This window comes from Hypanus sabinus, chromosome 31 (genome assembly GCF_030144855.1).
Source record: "Hypanus sabinus isolate sHypSab1 chromosome 31, sHypSab1.hap1, whole genome shotgun sequence".
Classification (NCBI taxonomy): domain Eukaryota; kingdom Metazoa; phylum Chordata; class Chondrichthyes; order Myliobatiformes; family Dasyatidae; genus Hypanus; species Hypanus sabinus.
Genome location: NC_082736.1, coordinates 28494439 through 28516640, shown reverse-complemented (window position 1 = coordinate 28516640; position 22202 = coordinate 28494439). Strand labels below are relative to the sequence as shown.

General features: G+C 47.1%; 1 protein-coding gene across 6 annotated transcripts in view; it reads left to right on the top strand.

The window, feature by feature from the left end:
• Window positions 1-22202, top strand: part of LOC132384016 (G protein-coupled receptor 137Ba-like) — a 103728-nt gene that overhangs the window by 65868 nt on the left and 15658 nt on the right. For all 6 annotated transcript variants that reach the window (XM_059955288.1, XM_059955292.1, XM_059955291.1 and 3 more), the window contains one exon: window positions 20645-20870. In XM_059955288.1, the coding sequence (XP_059811271.1) occupies window positions 20645-20870 (226 nt within the window). The remainder of the gene's footprint in view (window positions 1-20644; window positions 20871-22202) is intronic.

The window sequence follows — 22202 nt, the reverse complement described above, 5'->3', positions numbered from 1 at the left end:
AAGAAGCCTCAACTGCTTCCCTGGGCAGAGAATTCCACAGATTCAGCTCCCTCTGGGAAAAACAGTTTCTCCTCATCTCCGTCCTAAATCTTCTCCCCTGAATCTTGAGGCAATGTCCCCTAGTTCTAGTCTCACCTACCAATGGAAACAACTTTCCTAATTCTATCTTATCTATCCCTTTCAAAATTTTGTATGTTTCTATAAGATCCCCTGTCATTCTTCTGAATTCCAGAGAGTACAGTCCCAGGCGACTCAATCTCTCCTCATAGGGTTAACCCTGTCATCTCTGGACTCAACCTGGTGAACCTCCTCTGCACCGTCTCCAAAGCCAGTATATCCTTTCTCAAGTATGGAGACCAGAACTGCACACAGTACTCCAGGTGTAGTCTCACCAGAACCCTGTACAGTTGCAGCATGACCTCCCTGCTCTTGAATTCAATCCCGCTAGCAATGAAGGTCAACATTCTGTTTGCCTTCTTAATAACCTGTTGTACCTGCAAGCCAACTTTTTGTAATTCATGAACAGGCACTCCCAAGTCCCTCTGCACAACAACATGCTGCAATCTTTCACCATCTAAATAATAATCTGCTCTTCTATTATTCCTTACAAAGAGGATGATTTCGCATTTATCAATGTGGTACTCCATCTGCCAGACTTTGGCCCACTCACTTAACCTATCTATATCCCTCTGCAGACTCTCCACATCCTCTATACAATTTGCTTTTCCACTCAGTTTAGTGTCAACAGCAAATTTTGTTACGCTACACTCAGTCCCCTCTTCCAAATCATCAGTGTAAATGGTGAACAGCTGCGGGCCCAGCACTGACCCCTGCAGCACCCCGCTTGCCACTGACTGCCAACCGGAGAAACACCCATATATACCAACTCTCTGCCTGCTATTGGTTAAACAATCCACGATCCATGCTAATACACTTCCTCTGGCTCCATGCATCCGTATTTTATTTATAAGTCTCTTTGTGCAGCACCTTATCGAATGCCTTCTGGAAATCCAAGTAGACGACATCCACCTGTTCCCCTCTATCCACTGCACTCATTACGTCCTCAGAGAACTCTAAGTTTGTCAAACAGGATCTGCCCTTTCTGAATCCATCCTTATGCGAAAAGATTTTTTTTCCTCTCCCCTCCCCTCCTATTCCCCACTCTAGCCTGTTTACCTCTTCTCACCTGCCAATCAGTTCCCTCCCCGGGTCCCCTCCTCCGTCCCTTCCTCCTATGATCCACTCTCCTCTCCTATCAGATTCCTTCCTGTCCAGCCTTCCCCACCCACCTGGCTTCGTCTATCACCTAGCTATCCTCCTTCCTTTAATTTACTTACATACTGCCCATTATGCTGCTGGTGGCAATAATGAGGGTCCTCCATCTCTGGCAGTGCTCAGGGCCTCCTTTAGCATGTCAGTAACTTCCTCTCGGTTTTCACTACTGTTGGTCATGCAAGTCCTGGAAGGAGACTCGGGAATACCGTCACACTCAGATATGGAAGGATTCTTCATTGCTGTTTCCATTACAGTTTTGTTTGAGCAGTCAGGGTTGTTAGCCCCTGAGCTGAACCCCGAAAGCTCGGAGGATTGAGAAACCTGTCTTAGTCTGGCTGTAGCCCTCTTGACCTGTTAGGACATTGGAGGACTCTACCAAGAGTTAAAGCATAAGACCCTGACTGCCCCAGCTCATGTAGCTCTCCTGGGTCATTGGAGATGCAAGCATCAACCTACAAAGTCTGTGACCTCTTGGAGGAGCACTGTTGCATGGGTGCATGTGGCAAAAAGGAGTGGGAGACTGGCTGGACCTAGAGCAGAGATTCCCCACCATTTTATGCCATGGACCGGTCCCATGAAGCAAGGGGTTATGGACCCCAGGTTGGGAACCCCTGAATTAGAGCCATTCTACATTCATAAAGCCAGACTATACTTTGTAAGTGAAGGGCCACTGCAGCAGCGGCAGATTTCAATTATAACATCCTTACTGAAGCACAGACACTTTGCATTGTTCCTTGCAGAGTCGGTAGCAAGAGAATTAAATCAGAATCGGGTTTGTGCTAGGAAATTTGTTTTTGTGGCAGCAGTATAGTGCATGACAATATAAAGTAAAATAAATAAATATTGTAAAAGAGGAATAGTGAGGTGGTGTTCGTGGTTCATAATGTATGTGTATGGATGTAGCACTGGAGCCAAGCATTAGGTATGTACGGTAACAGCTTTGCAATGAGTGCATGTTGTCAGCACTGGAGAGGTGGGGTAATTTGTGTTGCTCTGGAGAGGGCTAGACTTAATCGAGTGATGTAATAGAACATAGAAATCTTTGACCTGCAATTTTGTGCCAACCATGTAACCTACACTAGAGACTGCCTCAAGTTTCCTTACTGCATTGCCCTCTATTTTTCTAAGCTCCGTGTAGGGTCCCTTAAAAGACCCTATTGTATCTGCCTCCACCACCATCACCGGCAGCCCATTCCATGCACCCACCACTCTCTGTGTGGAAAAACTTGGCCCTGACATCCCCTCAGTACCTATTACCAAGCACCCTAAAACTGTACTCCCTTGTGTTAGCCATTTCAGGGAAAGAGCCTCTGGCTATCCACATGATCAGTGCCCTGTCAGCAGGGGCATAAATGAAGCGGTCAGGAAGGGTGTGTTTCTTTTAACAAGAAATCAGTAACGAGGAGGAAGAAAAATGTTTCCACCCAAAGGGAAATTTGCAGTTAGAATGTAAAGTTGAGGCAGAAACCTTCGTCAGATTTTAAAAAGTAATCTGGCTGAGTATTTAGTGTGCCATAACCTCAGAAGCAGGATTAGGCTAGAAGTCTCCTTTCAGTTAGTCCTGACGATGGGTCTCGGCCCCAAACATCGACAGTGCTTCTCCCTATAAACGCTGCCTGGCCTGCTGTGGTCCACCAGCATTTTGTGTGTGTTGTTAGGCTAGAAATCTTTATTTTCCACACCTCGGGCTGGGTGACCACCTGCGCTGCAAATTTGTGTGCTCTTCTAAAGCCCAGGTTCCCACCCCTTGCTTTATGATGTTGGTCCATGGCATTAAAAAAAAATCAAGTCAAGTTTAACAATATACATGTACACCATCAAACGAGGCAATGTTTCTCTGGACCAGAGTGTGAACCACAGCTGTACATATATACACACAATAACTTAGAAAAGTTAGAATTGAATCTGCAAATGGATTACACATAAGTAAACAAAATAAAGTGCATAAATTAAATATTGTCAGCTACAGAACAGATTAATCAGTGACACTTGGAATGTGATGTGGCAGGGAGTTCAGAAGCCTGACGGCCTGAGGGAAGAAACTGTTTCCCATCCTGACCGTTCCTGTCTTTATGCATCGGAGTCTCCTGCCTGATGGTAGAAAGTCAGAGAGGATGCCGGATGGACGGGTGGGAAACTGGATAGTACTAAGGGCCCCGCGTACGCAGCGCTCCTGATAAATGTCCCCGATGGACGGTCGGGAGACCCCTGTGATCCTCTCGGCCGTTCTCACAGTCCTTTGTAGGGACTTCCGGTCTGATGCCTTGCTGCATTGGCTACAAAGGTTAAGATCAGTATGCCGTACTCGCCTCCTCTCATCCGCAGCAAAGAATTCTTTTTATTGAGAGGGAAATGAAGAATGGTGCTTTGGCTGTTATGGGACAAGCATAGCGATGGGAAAACGAAAAGCAGGGGAAACTGAAAATAAGTTCTACTTGGACAGAGGTGCTGAAAACTCCAGCAGAGAAGTGTGATTCTATTTCTGAAACATGCACGAGTTTTGACGGTCGAGATCCAAGGGTGGGAGTGGGATCCAGGTGGATATTTAAGGTGGAAAATCACAGAGTGATTTTAGTCACGCTGCAATGGGGACCTTAGATGTGAGGTTTCCTATCTGTGTGCTAATACCCACTGGTAGGGCAGCTAGCAACATCAGCAGAAAATACATGATATAGTAAACACAAGAGATTCTGCAGATGCTGGAAATCCAGACCAACACAGAAAATGCTGGGAGAATGGGTCTACAGGAGCTTATTGCAGCTCAGGGGCGGTCTGGAGATCAATTCTGGCACCACTCTGTAAGGAGTTATTATGTCCTCCCTGTGGAATGCATGGGTTTTCCCCGGGTGCTCCAGTTCCCTCCCACAGTCCAAAGACGTACCGTGTAGGTTAATTGGTCATGGTAAGTTGTCCTGTGATTAGGTTAGGGCTAATTGGGTTTGTTAGGGTTTGCTGGGATGGTATGGCTTGAAGAGTTGGAAGGTCCATCTCCACACTGTAAAAAAGCTCAACAGGTCAGGCAGCTTCTCTGGAAAGGAATAAAGATTTGACGTTTTGGGCTAGGAGTCTTCAACATGTAAGATTCTCGGCTTAAAATATTTATTCCTTTTTTAAAATGCTGCCTGACCTGCTGAGTTCCTCCTGCATTTTCAGTGTGTTACTCTATAAGGTAAAGCTCCCTTGTCACTAAAGAAATGTTGTCAGGTTCTGCTGAGTGGCAAACTGGAGATAGAAGTGGTGGAAGAGCACATTGAGGTTTAGTTGATTGAACCTTCAGGACTGAATTGGAAGGGGGGAGACGCCAGAATAAAAAGGTGGTGGGGGCTGGAGGAAGATAGCTAGAAGTTGATAGGTGAAGCCAGGTGGGTAGAGGAAGGAGAGGAGAGTGGACCATACGGCATTGAGGTACAAGGGTAAGGGTGGCCCAGTCACAGTTTCTGTAACAGGGAGAAGATCTGAAGGGTTGAAGTTGGAGAAGTGAGACTAGCCGCAGTTTCTCGATGCTGTGGAGAGAACCTCGAAACACTCAAGCAACACACACAAAATGCAGGTGAAACACAGCAGGACAGGCAGAATCTATAGGAAGAAGCACTGCTGACGTTTCAGGCCGAGGCCCTTCGTCAGGACTAACTGGAAGGAAAGATAATAAGAGATTTGAAAGGAGGAGGGGGGGAGGGGAATGCAAAATGATAGGAGAAGACCGGAGGGGATGGGTGAAGCTGAGAGCCGGAAAGGTGATTGGCAAAAGGGACACAGAGCTGGAGAAGGGAAAGGATCATGGGACGGGAGGCCGAGGGAGAAAGAAAGGGGGAGGGGAGCATCAGAGGGAGATGGAGAACAGGCAGAGTGATGGGCAGAGAGAGAGAAAAAAAATTCAAAACACTCAGCCTGGTTGAGACATAAAAAACAATAAATTGGGTCTGACCCACAACACCACCCAGCCTCCAGGAAAGAGTCTTGCAGCCTAAATGAAGTCACTTCAGGCAGGGAGTTGACGTGGAGTGTTTTTCGTGCTGTTCGAGCTTTTCCCTTCTCCCCTAAATTTTAATCTGCCACGCGCACTGCCTCAGTTCTTCCCTGATATGACCTTTCCTAGCTGTCGTTCTGCGGAAAGTGGCTGTTTATTGCACAGAGTTGGCAGCACGCAGAAAGTGGAGGAATTGTATCACCACAGGACAAGAGTTTCCATTCACTTGGCCAAGCCAGTGCAATGAAACAGATCTCAGTGACTGAGGAGACTGACAGTAATTGTGCCCCTTTCTCTGGCCGATCTAAAGCAGAGTGCATTTTGTCTCCAGTGCTCTCTCACACAATACGTTGTTTGGCTTCAGAATCCCAGTTCCTCTAGTTTAACAGGGCTAGTCGAAAAATTAGAGTGATTGAGACTTCTGATTCTGGTAAACAAATTCTGCAGTTGCTGGAAATCCAAAGCAACGCACAAAAGGAACTGCCAGAACTCAGCATGTCAGGCAGCATCTATAAAAAAGGGATAAACAGTCAACATATTGGGCCGAGACTCCCCCCCACCCCACCGCCTTCCCCTTCAGGACTGAATTGGAAGGGGGGAGACGCCAGAATAAAAAGATGGTGGGGGCTGGAGGAAGATAGCTAGAAGTTGATAGGTGAAGCCAGGTGGCTAGAGGAGGGGATCTGATAGGAGAGGAGAGTGGACCATAGGAGGGGGGGTCCCAGGTGGAAGTGAAAGGTCAGAAGTGGGGAATAGAGAGCGGGGTGGGGGAGGGAATATATTTTTAAGCAGAAGAAGAAATCGCTCTCAGGTCAGAGGCCACCCAGACGGAATATAAGGTGTGGCTTCAACTTGGCGCAAGAGGAGGTGATGGACCGACATGTCAGAACGGGAATGGGAATTGTAGTTAAAACGTTTGGCCACCCGCAAGTTGGAGTGGAGATGCTCAACAAAGCGCTCTTCCCCCCCCCCACCCCAAATTTACGACGGGTTTCACCAGTGTAGAGGAGGCCGCATCAGGAGCACTGGCCGCAATAGACGACCCCCAGCAGATTCGCAGGTGAGATGCTGCCTCATCTGGAGGTGTGGGAGGAGGTGAATGGGTAGGCGTAGCACTTCAGACACTTGTGGGGCTGCCTCATCTGGAGGAAGTGTTCAGGGCCCTCAATGGAGGTGAGGGAGGAGGTGAATGGGCAGACGTAGCACTTCAGGCACTTGTGGGGAGGGATGAATGGACAAGGGAATCATGCAGGAAGCAATCCCTGCGTAAAGCAGAAGGTGGGAGGGGGTAAAGATGTGTTTGGTACTGGGATCCCTTTGGAGATGGCAGAAGTTGCAGAGAATGCTGTGTTCATGAGGGGCTCATGGGGGTGGTAGGTGAGGACAAGAGGAACTCTATCACTGTTAAGGAAGTGGGAAGATGGGGTGAGTGCGGATGTTTGGGAATTGGAGGAGAAGTGGGTGAGGGCAGCATCAACGGTGGAGGAACAGAAACCCCTTGCGGACAGGATGGGAAGAGGTTTAGTCAAGATAGCGGTGGGAAACAGTCAGTTTATAAAAGATGTCGGCCGACAGAGAGCCTGCAGAAAGACTTAGATAGTTTAGGGCAGGGGTCGGCAACCTTTACCACTGATAGAGCCATATGGACCCGCTTCCCACAGAAAAGAAAACACTGGGAGCCACAAAACCCGTTTGACATTTAAAATGAAATAACACTGCATACCATGTTTTTTTGGCCTTTATGCTATGTATAAACAAACTATAATGTGTTGCATTTATGAAATCGATGTACTCCTGCAGAGCAAACGAAATTACATTTCTGCATGCAACAAAAACATTTTGAACTCCGAAAAAAAGATGTTGGGTTGAAGGTTACTACATCGTTAGCCTACCTTGGATCGAAAAATTAAAAGAAATCGCGCACTGGCGGGTGTCAGGCATTGGCAGTGGTGACGTAATTAATAGCGATAAAAACACGTTGTAGCAATGTGCTACACGCAGCGCTAAAATAACGACACGGAGTGGGTAAACTGCAGTCAAAGATAACTTTATTCGAACTACACAGCCTTGCTTTTAAGCCTCTCTCAACCTGCCCCCCGTGGGCGCGGATGCTCCAAAAGACACGTACTCACAAACCCCCGTAGGCTATCACCCTTAGCCGGAACGCTAGCAAATTGTGAGCCGGTTTGGATGTGCCAGGAAATGGGTCGCCACAACGTTTTATTTAGATTGTACAAGATCACCATAATCTTCAAATTTAGAATTACATTTCAAAAACTAACAAACTAACATAAAATACATTTTAATTAAATACTCATCATTTATTTTCCAAAGCCACAGGGAGCCGCAACACAGAGTTGAAAGAGCCGCAGGTTGCCGACCCCTGGTTTAGGGGAATGGGCAAAGAAGTGGCAAATGAAATACAATGTTGGAAAGTGTATGGTCATGTACTTTGGTGGAAGAAATAAACAGGCAGACTGTTATTTAGATGGGGAGAGAATTCAAAATACAGAGATGCAAAGGGACTTGGGAATCCTTGTGCAAGATACCCTAAAGGTTAACCTCCGGGTTGAGTCGGTGGTGAAGAAGGCAAATGCAATTCATTTCTAGAGATATAGAATATAAGAGCAGGGATGTGACCTTGAGGCTCTATAATGCGCTTGTGTGACTACAGTTGGAATATTGTGTGCAGTTATAGGCTCCCTATTTTAGAAGGGATATACTGACATTGGACGGGATGAAGATTCAGAGAAGATTCATAAGAATGATTCCAGGAATGAAAGGGTTACTGTATGAGGAACGTCTGGCAGCTCTAGTGCTGTATTCCCTGGAGTTCAGGAGAAAGGGGGTGGAGGGAATCACATAGAAACATTCCAAATGTTAAAAGGCCTGAACAGATTAGATATGGCAAAGTTATTTCCCATGGTAGGGAAGTCTAGGACAAGAGGGCACAACTTCAGGATTGAAGGATGTCCTTTTAGAACTGAGATGCGGAGAAATTATATTAGTCAGAGGGTAGTAAATCTGTAGAATTTGTTGCCACAAGCAGCTGTGGAGGCCAAGTCATTGGGTGCATTTAAGGCAGAGAGAGATAGGTTCTTGTTTAGCCAGGGCATCAAAGGGTCTGGGGAGAAAGCAGGGGAGTGGGGATGACTGGAAGAACTGGATCAGCCCATGATTGAATGATGGAGCAGACTCAATGGGCTGAATGGCCTACTTCTGCCTAAATCTTATGGTCTTATGGACAGTTTGTCTCCAGAGAGATTGATAAATGGGAGGGGGGTGGACCAAGTGAATTTCAGAACAGGGTGGAAGTTGGAGGCAAAGTTGATGAAATTGCGGCGCTCAATATGGGTGCATGAAGTAGCAGCGTTGCAGTCATCGATGTAGCAGAGGAAGAGTTAGGAGCATTGCCAGGGAAGGTTTGGCACATGGACTGCTCTAAATAGCCAGCGATGAGGCAGGCACAGCTGGGGCCCATGTGGGTGCCCATGGTTACTTCTCGAGCCTAGAGAAAGTGGAAGGAGCCAAAGGAGAAATTGTTGAGGTTGAGGGACAGTTCTGCCAGATGGCTGCAGAGGTGAGCTCATTCTCATTCTCAGGATCCTTTATTAACGCCAAGTATGAGGACACATATTTGATGCCGGTTTTCCTGAGCGCTCTCTGTACAGAATTAAAGGCAAACAAAAACAATAGTGCAAATAATCATAAACTATATACAATGAGGTCCACCTCATTGAATGTACAGGTGGACGATTTATAGTAGACTAAAATTCAAGTGTTCATAAGACCGATGGCATACGGAAAGAAGCTGTTCTTGTTACCTATTTGTCCTCTTTGTACCTATTTGCTCTTCTATTGAGAAAGAAGTGGAGAATTTAAAAACCTTCCTGATGGGGTATAGAAGTGTATAGAGAGTGGACATCTGTGGTGTACATAAGGAAGGCAAGGCCAGGGAATTGAAAGTTAGCGAGGAGCAGCAATGTCATGAGTTTAGGCAGCAGAGAAGGAGTGCCGGGGCGGGTGCAGACACACCCAGCCCTGAATCACCAGGCAAGCTCATTTGCTTCCAAACTATTGGTCTATTGATCATTACAGAATGTCTGACTGGTGCTTCCCGCTCCCTTCCCCTTTTCACAACTGTGATTCCCCCTCTCCCTGTCCCCTTCCCACTCTCAGTCCACAGTAGAGACCCAGATCAGAATCAGGTTTATCATCACTCACATATGTCATGATTTTATTCTTGCAGCAGCATTGCAGTACAATACCCAACCTTGCGACAGTACCGTGCAAAAGTCTTAGGCACACTGACTATATATGTATATTGTAAGTGGGAAAGGACTGAACCAAGGGGGATATGGGTTCGGTGGGGCGGGAGCAGGCAGTAACAATGGAACTATCTGGGCAGTCACATTTGTGGGTTTTAGGTAGGGAGGTAGAAGTGAGCATGCTGGGTATGGGAGCCATGAGTTCGATGGCAGTCGATGGGAGTGCTCCAGAGTTGATGGTCTCAGAGACAGTGTTCCGATGATCCGGACTTAGGTCCTCTTCAAAGGGTGGGTAAGAGGAGGAGCACTGAAAGCAGTCGCCTCTGAGTGTCTGAGGGGTACATCGAGAGTGGAGGGCAGTGTGTTCAGAGGGGGTAAGGTTAAGGAGAGAAGTTTTCTGTTTGAGCCGGTTGATGTCTAGTCGGCATTTAGGGATGAAACGATCCAGGGCAGGCTGGGAACCAGCGCGGGGTGTCCAAGAAGATTGGAGACGGGAGGAGTGGGGAACTCTTGCTGGAAAAAGTGAGCTCGGAGATGGTGGCGACGGAGGAAGAGCGCGACATCGTGGCTGTCGTGGGGGGAGGTGTGGCGAGGGGGGTCAAACGGTGATAGCGGAGGAGAGAGAAATCTGATCGCTGTACACCTTCTGGAAGTGGAAGGTCATTTGAGGTAACCTGGCCTGCTTTGATGCCTCCGCAGTTGAACAGCTTGTGATTGAGTGGATGTTCCTGCTGAAGGAATGGGTGGGAAAAATTAAGACAGTGGAAGAATATGGTTTCTGACTGCTCCCCACCACCATCCCTTGATTTCTAATGGTACAGAGCTCTGCATCACTAGCCATGGTGGAGCACTGCAGGCCACATGTTAAGATATATCGTTGAGCCGCATTACTTAATTGCTAATTGCCAAGCAAAGCAGTTGCTTTCTTACGATCAAACCGACCGATTTGTGTTGTATTATCAGAATCAGAATCAGAATCAGACTTTAATCGCCAAGTACCTGTACACATACAAGGAATTTACTTCCGGCAGATGTTGTCTCTCTGCTCATAACGATAATAATGATAAATGTAAATTAAAATATAGATTATACAGACAAGTAGTGCAATCCAAGTAATAGTTAGCCGACAGTTAACCGGCAGTTAACTGTTCAGCAAAGTGACCGCAGTAGGGAAAAAACTTCTCCAGTGCCTATTAGTCTTAGTCTGGAGGGATCTGAAGCGCCTACCAGACGGAAGCAGTTCAAACAGTCCGTGCGCAGGGTGGAAGGATGTTCCCCGCCCTCTTCTTCAACCTGGAAGAGTACAGGTCCACAATAGAGGGCAGGGAGGCTCCAATGATGCGCTCGGTAGTCCTCACTGTGCGCTGTAGTCTGGTTCTATCCTGCTTGGTGGCGGCTCCAAACCACACAGTGATGGAGGTGCACAGGACGGACTCAATGACTGCAGTGTAGAACTGCAGCAGCAATTAAGATTTATTTGTGGTGGGGATCACAGTTCATACACTTTATAAATCCGAAGGTATGGAATGGCATAGTTTATGTAAAGTGACTGATAGTTCCAGATGAAGAGAAATTATATTATTTATTTTTTAATTAAGACACACGCGGAATAGGCCCTTCTGGCCTCTCGAGCCATGTCTCCCAGCAACCCCGATTTTAGTCCTAGCCTAATCACAGGACAATTTACAACGACCAGTTAACCTGCCAGCCAGTATGTCTTTGGACTGCAGGAGGAAACCCACACGGTCACAGGGAGAACGTACAAGCTCCTTCCAGACAGCAGCGGGAATTGAACCCGGGTCGCCTAACCACTACGCTATGGGGAATATGATCTGTGGGAAACACTGAGGTTGAGCAATATACAGTACAATTGAGACCAAAGTTAAATACTAGTCTGGGTTACGTGGTGTTAAGCAACTAACAAGAGGTGACTTAATAGAGAAGTGCAAGATGGTGCGAGGATGTGAACGTTTTATAGAGGGTGCAGAGAAGGTTTTCCAGAACGCTGCCTGGATTAGAGAGCATGTCTTGAGAGGACAGTCTGTGCGAGCTAAGGGTTTTTACTTTGGAGAGGAGGGTGAGAGGCGATATGATAGAAATGTACAAGATGAGGGGCGTAGATCAAGTGGACAGCCAGAGAATTTTCCCATAGCAGAAATGGGTAATACAAGGGAGGCATCATTTTGAGGTGATTGAGGAGGAAGGTATAGGGCGGATGTGGGAGGGTGGAGCGCTCGGCCAGAAATGGTGGTAAAGGCAGGCACATCGGAAGAAACTCTTAAGGTAAGCATGTGGATGATAATAGACAATAGGAGCAGGAGTAGGCCATTCGGCCCTTCGAGCCAGTATCACCATTCAATGTGATCATGGCCGATCATCCACAATCAGTACCCCGTTCCTGCCTTCTCCCTATATCCCTCGACTCCGCTATCTTTAAGAGCTCCAACTAACTCGTTATTGAAAGCATCCAGTGAATTGGCCTCCACTGCCTTCTGAGGCAGAGCATTCTACTGATCCACAACTCTCTGGGTGAAAGAGTTTTCCCTGAACTCTGTTCTAAATGGCCTACCCCTTATTCTTAAACTGTGGCCTCTTGTTCTGGACTCCCCCAACATTGGGAACATGTTTCCTGCCTCTAGCATGTCCAATCCCTTAATAATCTTACATATTTCAATCAGATCCCCTCTCATCCTTCTAAATTCCAGTGTATACAAGCCCAGTCGTTCCAATCTTTCAATGTATGATGGTCCCGCCATCCCGGGAATTAACCTTGTGAACCGACACTGCACTCCCTCAGTAGCAAGAATGTCCTTCCTCAGATTTGGAGACCAAAACTGAACACAGTACTCCAAGTGTGGTCTCACCAGGGCCCTGTACAGCTGCAGAAGGACTGCTTTGCTCCTATACTCAACTCTCCTTGTCTTGATAGAACAATAGAAGGTTATGCAGGAGGGAAGACCTTAGTATAGGTTAAAAGGTCAGCACAACATCATGGGCCAAAGGGCCTGTACTGTGATGTCATGTTCTACGAAAGGGAAAGGTGTATCTGTGCGTCCTCCCCGTGGTTCCCCTGGGTGCTCTGGTTTCCTCCCACAGTCCAAAGACTTGCTGGTTAGTAGGTTAATTGGTCATTGTAAATTGCCCTGTGATTAGGCTGGGGTTAAACCAGGGGGTTGCTGACAGGGCATCTTGAAGCACCGGAAGGGCCTATTCCGGCTGTATCTCTAAAATAAAATTATGGAGAATTTGATCTTTGTAGACATTGTTGGGTACAATGAGACTAAAAAACAATATGTAATTGAGACCACCCTGGACCCCAGTTCGGCTATTCAGGAAACACATGCTAGGACCTCTGGTTTAAATGTGTTTAATGTGTTTCTTCTCCACGGGCAGGGAGGTTTTCACGGCTTTCGGTTGTGGAAAGCAGAATCTGTGCTGTGTGTCTTTGTGCGACCGACTGTGTGTGTGTGTGTGTGTTCATGTCACTGTCAGTGTGTGTGACTGTGATGGTCTGCCTGTGGCTGGGTGTCAGCCTCCGCGTGTGCGCCCGCCAATCTCCCCCTTGGAAGTCGTTCCCCTCCGAGGCTCTGTGACATTTCCATTCCCCGCACCAGCTGCAGCTCGGAGATTGCCAGTGCCACTCTGATTTATGGCAGCTCCGTGCTGTCTGGTCTCGCAAAGGTCTGGATTGGAAATCGGCTGAAGTTTATTTCGCCGGGGATTTGTCAAGTGGGCAGGACGGCAATATTTTATGCTGTTGATCAGGCCGAAATTGCGCAGCCTTCAGGAGTGGCAGAATAAAACTCAACTCGGTTTATCTCCCAGCAGTAAACCTTTTTACTTTGAGCCTTTTGATTTTCAATGTGGCCAGACTGGCTGTGTGATCTACTGACATAATGTTACCAAAGCTTTTCTTCCCAACCCACCGATCGTATGCTGATTTTATAATGCTTCCTTTCCATATTCTGACCAAGGACCTCTTTCTCCCTGTCTCTCCCCAAATAAATTTCGGGCTCTTGTCCAGACCCAGTCACGTCCAAGAACCTTGTCCTGTCCAAGCAACGGCTTTGTGTTCTCGTCTTGTCCATGTGTCTCGCCCAGCCCGGTGCTGGGATACCCTCGTCCTGTCCATGAGTCTCACGTCCAATCCTGTTGTCTCTCCTCGTCCTGTAGCCATGTCTTGTCCTTGCCTAGTTCTGGAGCCCGAGCCTGGTCTGGGTCCTTGTCCAGTCTTTTTAGAAAGCCCTAAATAGAGTGAATGTGGAGAGGATGTTTCCTACAGCAGGGGAGTCTGGAACCAAGATCACAGCCTCAGAATAGAGAGACATCCATTTAGGACGGAGATGGGGAAGAATTTCTTCAGCCAAAAGGTGGTGAATCTGTGGAATTCATTGCTGCAGGCAGCTATGGAGGGCAAATCATTGGGTAGATTAAAGCAGAGTTTGACAGGTTTTTGATTAGTAAGGCCATTAAAGGTTACTGGGGAGAAAGCAGGAGGGTGGGGGTTGAGATGGGAATTGCATCGGCCATGATTGAATGGCAGGGCAGACTCGAGGGGCCGAATGGCCTAATTCTGCTCCGGGGGTCTTATGGTTACCACTTTCTGCGCTCCTCAACAGTTTTGTAAAACAGCTTCCACTTTTGCTTCTTGTCCTGCGAAGACTTTCCGCGTCACTGCGGCTGGATGGCGCGGAACCTATCCAGTTGGCAGCAACAGCAGTTCTCCGGGAATTGTCGAGCGGGGAGCTCTATCACTTAGTAATGAGACCATTAAGGTGGGGGAAATGTGGCCGGTCAGCATGGTAAACGCTGGGAATTGATTGCTTTACATACAGTACAGTAGCAGACCTGATTTATTTACATTCTAATTTCACCCAGGGGTTCAAATGGGGCTTGTAAAACTTCTAGTGAACAGAGCATAAAACTGTCTTGTCTTCTGAACCCTGCGATGATATAATCACTTACTCCCACACTCTCCTAATAACCATTTTCTATTAACGTTGATTTTGGTTAAATATTAAATCCAGGCTTTTGCTGCCATCTGCTGGCTGGTTTACTCTTTCTTCCATTCACCCTCTCCCTGGGCCACTCAACTGGCAAGAGTTTTTTGCTCTAGGACTTCTTGCTTTGATTCTATTCTTCCTCCCCTTCCACCTTGGCTCAAGTTCAGGTTTATTGTCACCTTTATTTACTTACTGCCCGTTACGCCATTGACATTTAGGGCAACAATGAAGGTCCTCACTCTCTGGGGGTGTTCAGGGCTTCCTTCATCGTGTCAGTAGCTTCCTCTCAGTTTTCACTCCTGTCAGTCACGCAAGTCCCGGGTGGGCACTCAGGAATATTGTCACACTCAGATTTAAAAGGATTCTGTTCCTGTAGCAATTTTTTTTTTGACCAGTCAGCGTTGTTGGCCTTGAGCTGAATGCCTGAGCCTAGGCCATTCTTGGTCTGGCCTCTACCCCAGGGGTGCCCAACCTTTTTTGCAATGGAGACAGGTGTAATATTGGCAACATTCTTGCGACAGGTGGGGAGGAGGGGGTGTAAATTATGACCGGAATGTAGGTGATAAGTCAACTAAGTCACTTTTAGGTGGCTAATACACTCAATTTTGTTTCTAAAAGGGTTTATCTAACGAATCTAATATTAAACACACAGCGCATATTTTCCTCGTATGAACATACAAAATCATGGCAACACACCAATATCGCTGAATCAGTGGGAACCCTGGGCTTGTTTCCCTGCAACAAGACGGTCCCATCGAGGGGTGATGGGAGACAGCGATACTCGAAGGTGTTACGTATTCAGGCAACAATAAATATATGAGTTCGGCAAGGGTTTCGTATAACAAACAACACGTTTATTAAACACAGAAAACAAACTCCCCAAAAGTAAACAAACACTACCGTAACCGGAAACAGCGGCAGCTTAAAACAGTTCTTAAAGCGATATTGCAAAAACAGTTCTTTAAAGTGGTATTGTCAAAAGTTCGATATGCTCACGGTCCATTTAAAAGGAGAGACTTTATAAGACGATTTAAATTCTCTTTCACGTCGCTTGCTTCGATCCCCGACGTCGAACTTCCCACGAAGAATTCACGAAACAGAACGGCTTAAAGGCACTGACCTTTCCTTCCACACTATACTCAATCCTTTCTGGTAAACCCAGGGATTAACACGAAGATAGTCAACGAAATCCTTCCAAATAAGGATCAAACAAAGGTCGCCCCCATTTCACCGTAGAAAGCGATTCTCCTCGATCTTTAACTTCCAAACTTACAATCTTCACTCTCCACTGTCTCGAACTAGCAGAATCGTAAAGAACCTGCTGGCAATGACCTTTTAAACTTTAGGCATTAAATAAAAACTTCATCCTTCAACTAAACTGCGTCATCACTTAAAACAGTGATGAGTGATAAAGCAGTGGCATGAAGTCAACCTGGCGAATACAGCCACGAATTGCCCCTCCTCACAGGGTGGGGTCTACCTTTTATAACCTGTAAAAAAAAAACCGTCACATGATCTCTACTGGCGGGAAAATGACGTCATTCCACCATCACAAGACCATCACCTCAAGTCCAGTATAGCTTCAACCCCAGTCACATGACAAGGGCTCCACTGTCATGTGTCACGAGTACGTAACAAAGGGGATTCCTTATGTCCAGTCTATTCCGCAATTTAGCTTTCGTTGCAGAAAAGCCCGCTTCGCAGAGATAGGATGTTGGAAATGGAAGCAACGTTTTCAGTGCTTTCGTGGCTATCTCAGGATATTCAGCCTTGACTTTGATCCAGAATGCCGGCAGAGATGTTACGTCAAACATACTTTTCAGCCCGCCGTCACTCGCAAGCTCGAGGAGATGATCTTCTTCCCGCGCTGGCATGGATGACACGTGCATAGTGACCTCGCGTACGTTCAAGTTCCAACAGTGGGCGTGACAGGGAATGAGGAAAGGTGCAGCTGACCCACGTCGTTTCATGTCACCAAATCATATCGTTTCCTCGCGGCCCGGTAGCACAAGCTTTGCAGCCTGGTGGTTGGGGACCACTGCTCTACCCTGTGACCTGTTGGGCCATGGGTGACCCTACCAGAGCACAAAGCCCTGACTCCAGCCAACACGTAGCGTTCTGCGTCACTGAGGCACGCAAGCCTCCAAATCCCAATGAGGAGGTTGTGGTCCTCTTGGAGGCTATTGTCCTCTGACTGTACATACATACAACCAAACAAAAGAAGGTTCCTCCAGACTGCAGTGTGCTCATAGAACACATAAAACACACACACACACACACACACACACACACACACACACACACACACACACACACACACTCACAGACACACACTCACACACACACACTCACTCACACACACACAGACACTCACACACACACACACACACACACACACACACACACAGACACACACACACACACACACTCACACACACACACACACACACACACACACACACACACACACACAGACACACACACACACACTCTCACACACACACACACACACCATTGAACAAAATATTACCACAACTTAGTTAATAAGGTGTAATTCAAAACGTGTGTAATGCGCACAACAGGGTATGCATGTAGGGTGGCAAGGCGGAGATGCGTCTCTACCAGAGGTGTAAGACACTCCTTCCCTCCGCAAACCTACATGTCACCCTCGGGCAAAGTGTAGCACCCACTTAGCAACACACACACAGACACGCTGGAAGAACTCAGCAGGTCGGGCAGCATCCGTGGAAACGAGCGGTCAACATTTCGGGCCGAGACTCTTCATCAGGATTGAAGAGGGAGGGAGGGGGCAGAGGCCCTGTAAAGAAGGTGGGGAGAGGGGGAAGGTGCCAGTGAAAAACCAATCAGGGGAAAGATCAGGGGGTGGGGGAAGGGAAAGCAGGGAGGGGATAGGCAGAAGAGGTGAAAAAGGAATGTAAGGCGAAAGCACTGTGTAGTAGAAGAAGCTGGAATCATGAGGGAGGTGATAGGCAGCTGGAGGAGGAGGAGGCAGAGTGAAACTGGGATGTGGGGAAGGGAGGGGGAGGGATTGACCGGAAATTGGAGAATTCGATGTTCATTCCAAGGGGCTGGAGACTACCCAGACGAGGTGAGGTGTTGCTCCTCCAACCTGAGTTTGGCCTCATCAAGGCAGTAGAGGAGGACATGTATGGATATAACTGAATGGGAATGTAAAGCAGAATTTAAGTGGGTGGCTTCATATTCTCTGCTTCACATTCCCATTCAGATATGTCTACTGCCTCGATGAGGCCAAACTCAGGTTGGAGGAGCAACTCATATACCGCCTGGGTCGTCCTTCGAATTCTCCAACTTCTGGTAATTCCCTCCCCCTCCCTTCCCCCATCCCAGTTTCATTCTGCCTCCTCCTCCAGCTGCCTATCCCTCTCCTTGCTTCCCCTCCCCCACCCTCAATCTTTCCTCTGATTGGTTTTTCAACCTGGCACCTACCAGCCTTCTCCTTCCCACCCTCCCCCCACCTTCTTTATAGGTCCACTGTCCCCCTCCCTCTTCCTGACTGCTCGTTTCCACGGACGCTGCCCGACCTGCTGAGTTCCTCCAGCCTGTTGTACGTGTTGCTTTGACCCCAGCATCTGCAGTGTACTCTGTGTGTGCACCTACTTAGCCCCCGATCAGGGTCACCTGAAGCCACGGAGGCAGGTGGTGGATGGTCGTACAAGCAGCCGGTGCACATCACAAGTCCTGGTTATGTGACCAGGCGGACATTCTCCGAAGAGAATTGATAATAGCTGGGGTGGAGTCACCCATCTTGTAAAAGCACTGACCAGAAGTCGATGGCAGGCCACACTTCTGTAGATGTATTTGTCAGGAACAATCATGGTCATGAGAGCAGGCTCGCCTACGTCATCGGACACGGCATATAATGATGCTGAGGATAATGTAGTGTGCAGAACCGGTAAATAGTAAAGAGAACCGTGAGCAGCTCGCTGACCTAGTGTCAAGATCTCGATGGTGGCAGGGTATTCAGTAGTCTCACGGCCTGAGGGAAGAAGCTGTTACCCAGTCTGGCCTGACAGTAGCTGGTCAGAGAGATTGTGGGATCGACGCTAGAGATCCTCAACAATACTTCGGGCCTTTCGTATACAACACTCCCAATAAAAGTGACAGGTGGGATGGAGGGAGACCCCAGTCATCCTTTCAGCTTAAAAGCCTTGTCGTTTAAGACCATAAGACATAGGAGCAAAGTAAGGCTATTCAGCCATCTTTTCTGCTCCCCCATTCCAGCAAGTGATTTATTAGCCCTTCCAACCCCATTCTCCTGCCTTCCTGCCGTAACCTTTGATGCCCCTCCTAATCCAGAACCTATCAACCTCCACCTTAAGTATACCCAATGACATGGCTTCCACAGCCGTCTATGGCAATGAATTCCATAGATTCTTCACCCTCTGGCTATAGAAAGTCCCCCTCATCTGTTCCAAAGGGATGTCCTTGTATTGTGATGCTGTGTCCTCTGGTCCCAGACTGGTCATATCCTGAGCTTGGAAAGCTCCCTTTCAAATAAACTGAGAAAGTTTGTAGGTGTCTCAATTTAAAATATAGGTTAGATGCAGAGAGTTGGTCTTGCCCTCAGAAAGGGTCTGTGCTAAACTGCGCTTTCAGTACAGATTAGTAACACTGTCTGGGCCCTTTTCCTACACACGTTCCTACCATTCCCCTCAGCAGAATGAATCAACTTACACTCATCTTTGGCAGCCTTTCTCTGGATAGATATCTCCTCAAATCCATTATGGACAATCTGGCACATCCTCTCCATGACCTGCTGAATAAGCAGTGGAGCCCCCTCACGAAAAGGCTCATTCAGCTCCGCTGTCACAATGATCGTTACAGAAAATCTTTCCTACCAAACGCAATAAGCATACACAACAGTTCATCTCTATACGATAGGAGAGCACACATCGTACTAAGATAGGTGGTGTTGTGTATAATGAAGTAGGTTTTCAAAGGTTACAGAGAGATTTAGGCCAGTTAGAAGAGTGGGCTGAAAGATGGCAGATGGAGTTTAATGCTGATGAGTGTGAGGTGCTACATTTTGGTAGGAATAATCAAAATAGGACATACATGGTAAATGGTAGGGCATTGAAGAATGCAGTAGAACAGAGTGATCTAGGAATAATGGTGCATAGTTCCCTGAAGGTGGAATCTCATGTGGATAGGGTGGTGAAGAAAGCTTTTGGTATGCTGGCCTTTATAAATCAGAGCATTGAGTATAGGAGTTGGGGTGTAATGTTAAAATTGTACAAGGCATTGGTAAGGCCAAATTTGTGTACAGTTCTGGTCACCAAATTATAGGAAAGATGTCAACAAAATAGAGAGAGTACAGAGGAGATTTACTAGAATGTTACCTGGGTTTCAGCACCTAAGTTACAGAGATATGTTGAACAAATTAGGTCTTTATTCTTTGGAACATAGAAGGTTGACGGGGGACTTGATAGAGGTATTTAAAATTATGAGGAGTTAGATAGAGTTGACATGGATAGGCTTTTTCCATTGAGAATAGGGGAGATTCAAACAAGAGGACATGAGTTGGGAGTTAGGGGGGGCAGAAGTTTAGGGGTAACACGAGGGGGAATTTCTTTACTCAGAGATTGGTAGCTACGCGGAACGAGCTTCCAGTAGAAGTGGTAGAGGCAGGTTCGATTTTGTAATTTAAAGTAAAATTGGATAGGTGTATGAACAGGAAAGGAATGGAGGGTTATGGGCTGAGTGCAGGTCAGTAGGATTAGGTGAGAGTAAGCGTTTAGCACGGACTAGAAGGGCTGAGATGGCCTGTTTCCGTGCTGTAATTGTTATGTGGTTATATGGTTATCATAGTGCAATAGTCTCTGTTTTATTATTTCATACATTATCATTGCACATTGGTAAATTATTATTTAGTCTATTCTGTACTTTATTGTTAAGTCTGCATGCTGCTAAATGTTGCTGCTGTAATGAAGTAATTTCCCACTCGGGATCAATAAAATATTATTAAATGTCACAAGAACTTAGTTTGTGGTCGATTGGTAGCTAACGGCACCATGATTTAAATATGAACTCTAATGATTGTAGAGTTTCCTTTCCTGTCTTCTAACTTGGGTGAGTGTTTGTGGTTTCAGGCTCCCAATACGACTAGCTTTCCTGGTGGCAAGCCTGGTATTTCTGACGGTGAACCTAACTTGTGCCTTGCTCGTGAAGATTCAGCACGAGGAGACCAAAGCCATCGTCCTGGTACGGGTAATCATCAACGACTCCCTCTTTGTCGTCTGCGCCGTCACGCTGGCAACATGCCTCTACGTCATCGCTAAAACATCACCTTCAACCAACATCTACCTGGAATCCAAGGTGAGCTGCGCTGTGGAAAGTTCAGACCTCGCGGTGTTTGTTGTTTGCATTCCACATTCCCTGGAAGATGTGCAGGATTCCCTTCGGAAGCGGCTGACCACGAAATGAGGAATGCTGCGTGATTGCTCCTGCAGAAACAAGGCTTCAGGGCAACATCCCGTGCAACATCAATCTTCAAGCTATGTCACTCAAGGACTTGCGCTAATATTATTTTGTGACGATATTTGCTGTTGTAACTGTATCACTGTGTGCACTGTGTTTTACACCTCGGCTCCTGGAGGAACACTGTTTCATTTAGCCAATACGTGTGTATGGTTGAATGACAATTAAATTTGAACTAAATTTGAACTTTGGAAGGACAAACTCCAAGGCAGAGTACAAAGTTAAATGGCAGGATACTTGGTAGTGTGGAGGAGCAGAGGGATCTGGGAGTACATGTTCACAGATCCCTGAAAGTTGCCTCTCAGGTAGATAGGGTAGTTAAGAAAGCTTATTGGGTGTTAGCTTTCATAAGTCGAGGGACAGAGTTTAAGAGACGTGATGTAATGATGCAGCTCTGTAAAACTCTAGTTAGGCCACACTTAGAGTACTGTGTCCAGTTCTGCTCGCCTCACTATAGGAAGGATGTGGAAGCATTGGAAAGGGTACAGAGGAGATTTACCAGGATGCTGCCTGGTTTGGAGAATATAGATTATGATCAGGGGTTAAGGGAGCTAGGGCTTTACTCTCTGGAGAGAAGGAGGATGAGAGGAGACGTGATAGAGGTGTACAAGATATTAAGAGGAATAGACAGAGTGGACAGCCAGCACCTCTTCCTCAGGGCACCACTGCTCAGTACAAGAGGACATGGCTTTAAGGGAAGGGGAGGGAAGTTCAAGGGGGATATTAGAGGAAGGTTTTTCACTCAGAGAGTGGTTGGTGTGTGGAACGCACTGCCTGAGTCAGTGGTGGAGGCAGATACACTAGTGAAGTTTAAGAGAGTACTAGACAGGTATATGGAGGAATTTAAGGTGGGGGGTTATATGTGAGGCAGGGTTTGAGGGTCGGCACAACATTGTGGGCCGAAGGGCCTGCAATGTGCTATACTATTCTATGTTCTAAACATATAGAGAGTGGGTGGCGGGGTGGAAATCCATCCCTACCAGAGGAGGTGTGAGGTCCTCCTTCCCTCCGCTAGCCTGCAGGTCACCCTGGGGCAAGTTGTAGCCCCCTCGATCAGTGTCACGTGAAGCCATGGGAGCAGGTGGTGGACGGTTGTACGGGCAGCCGATGCAGATCGCAAGTCCTGGTTACGCGACCACTAGGCAGACAATCCCTGGAAGAGTATTGATA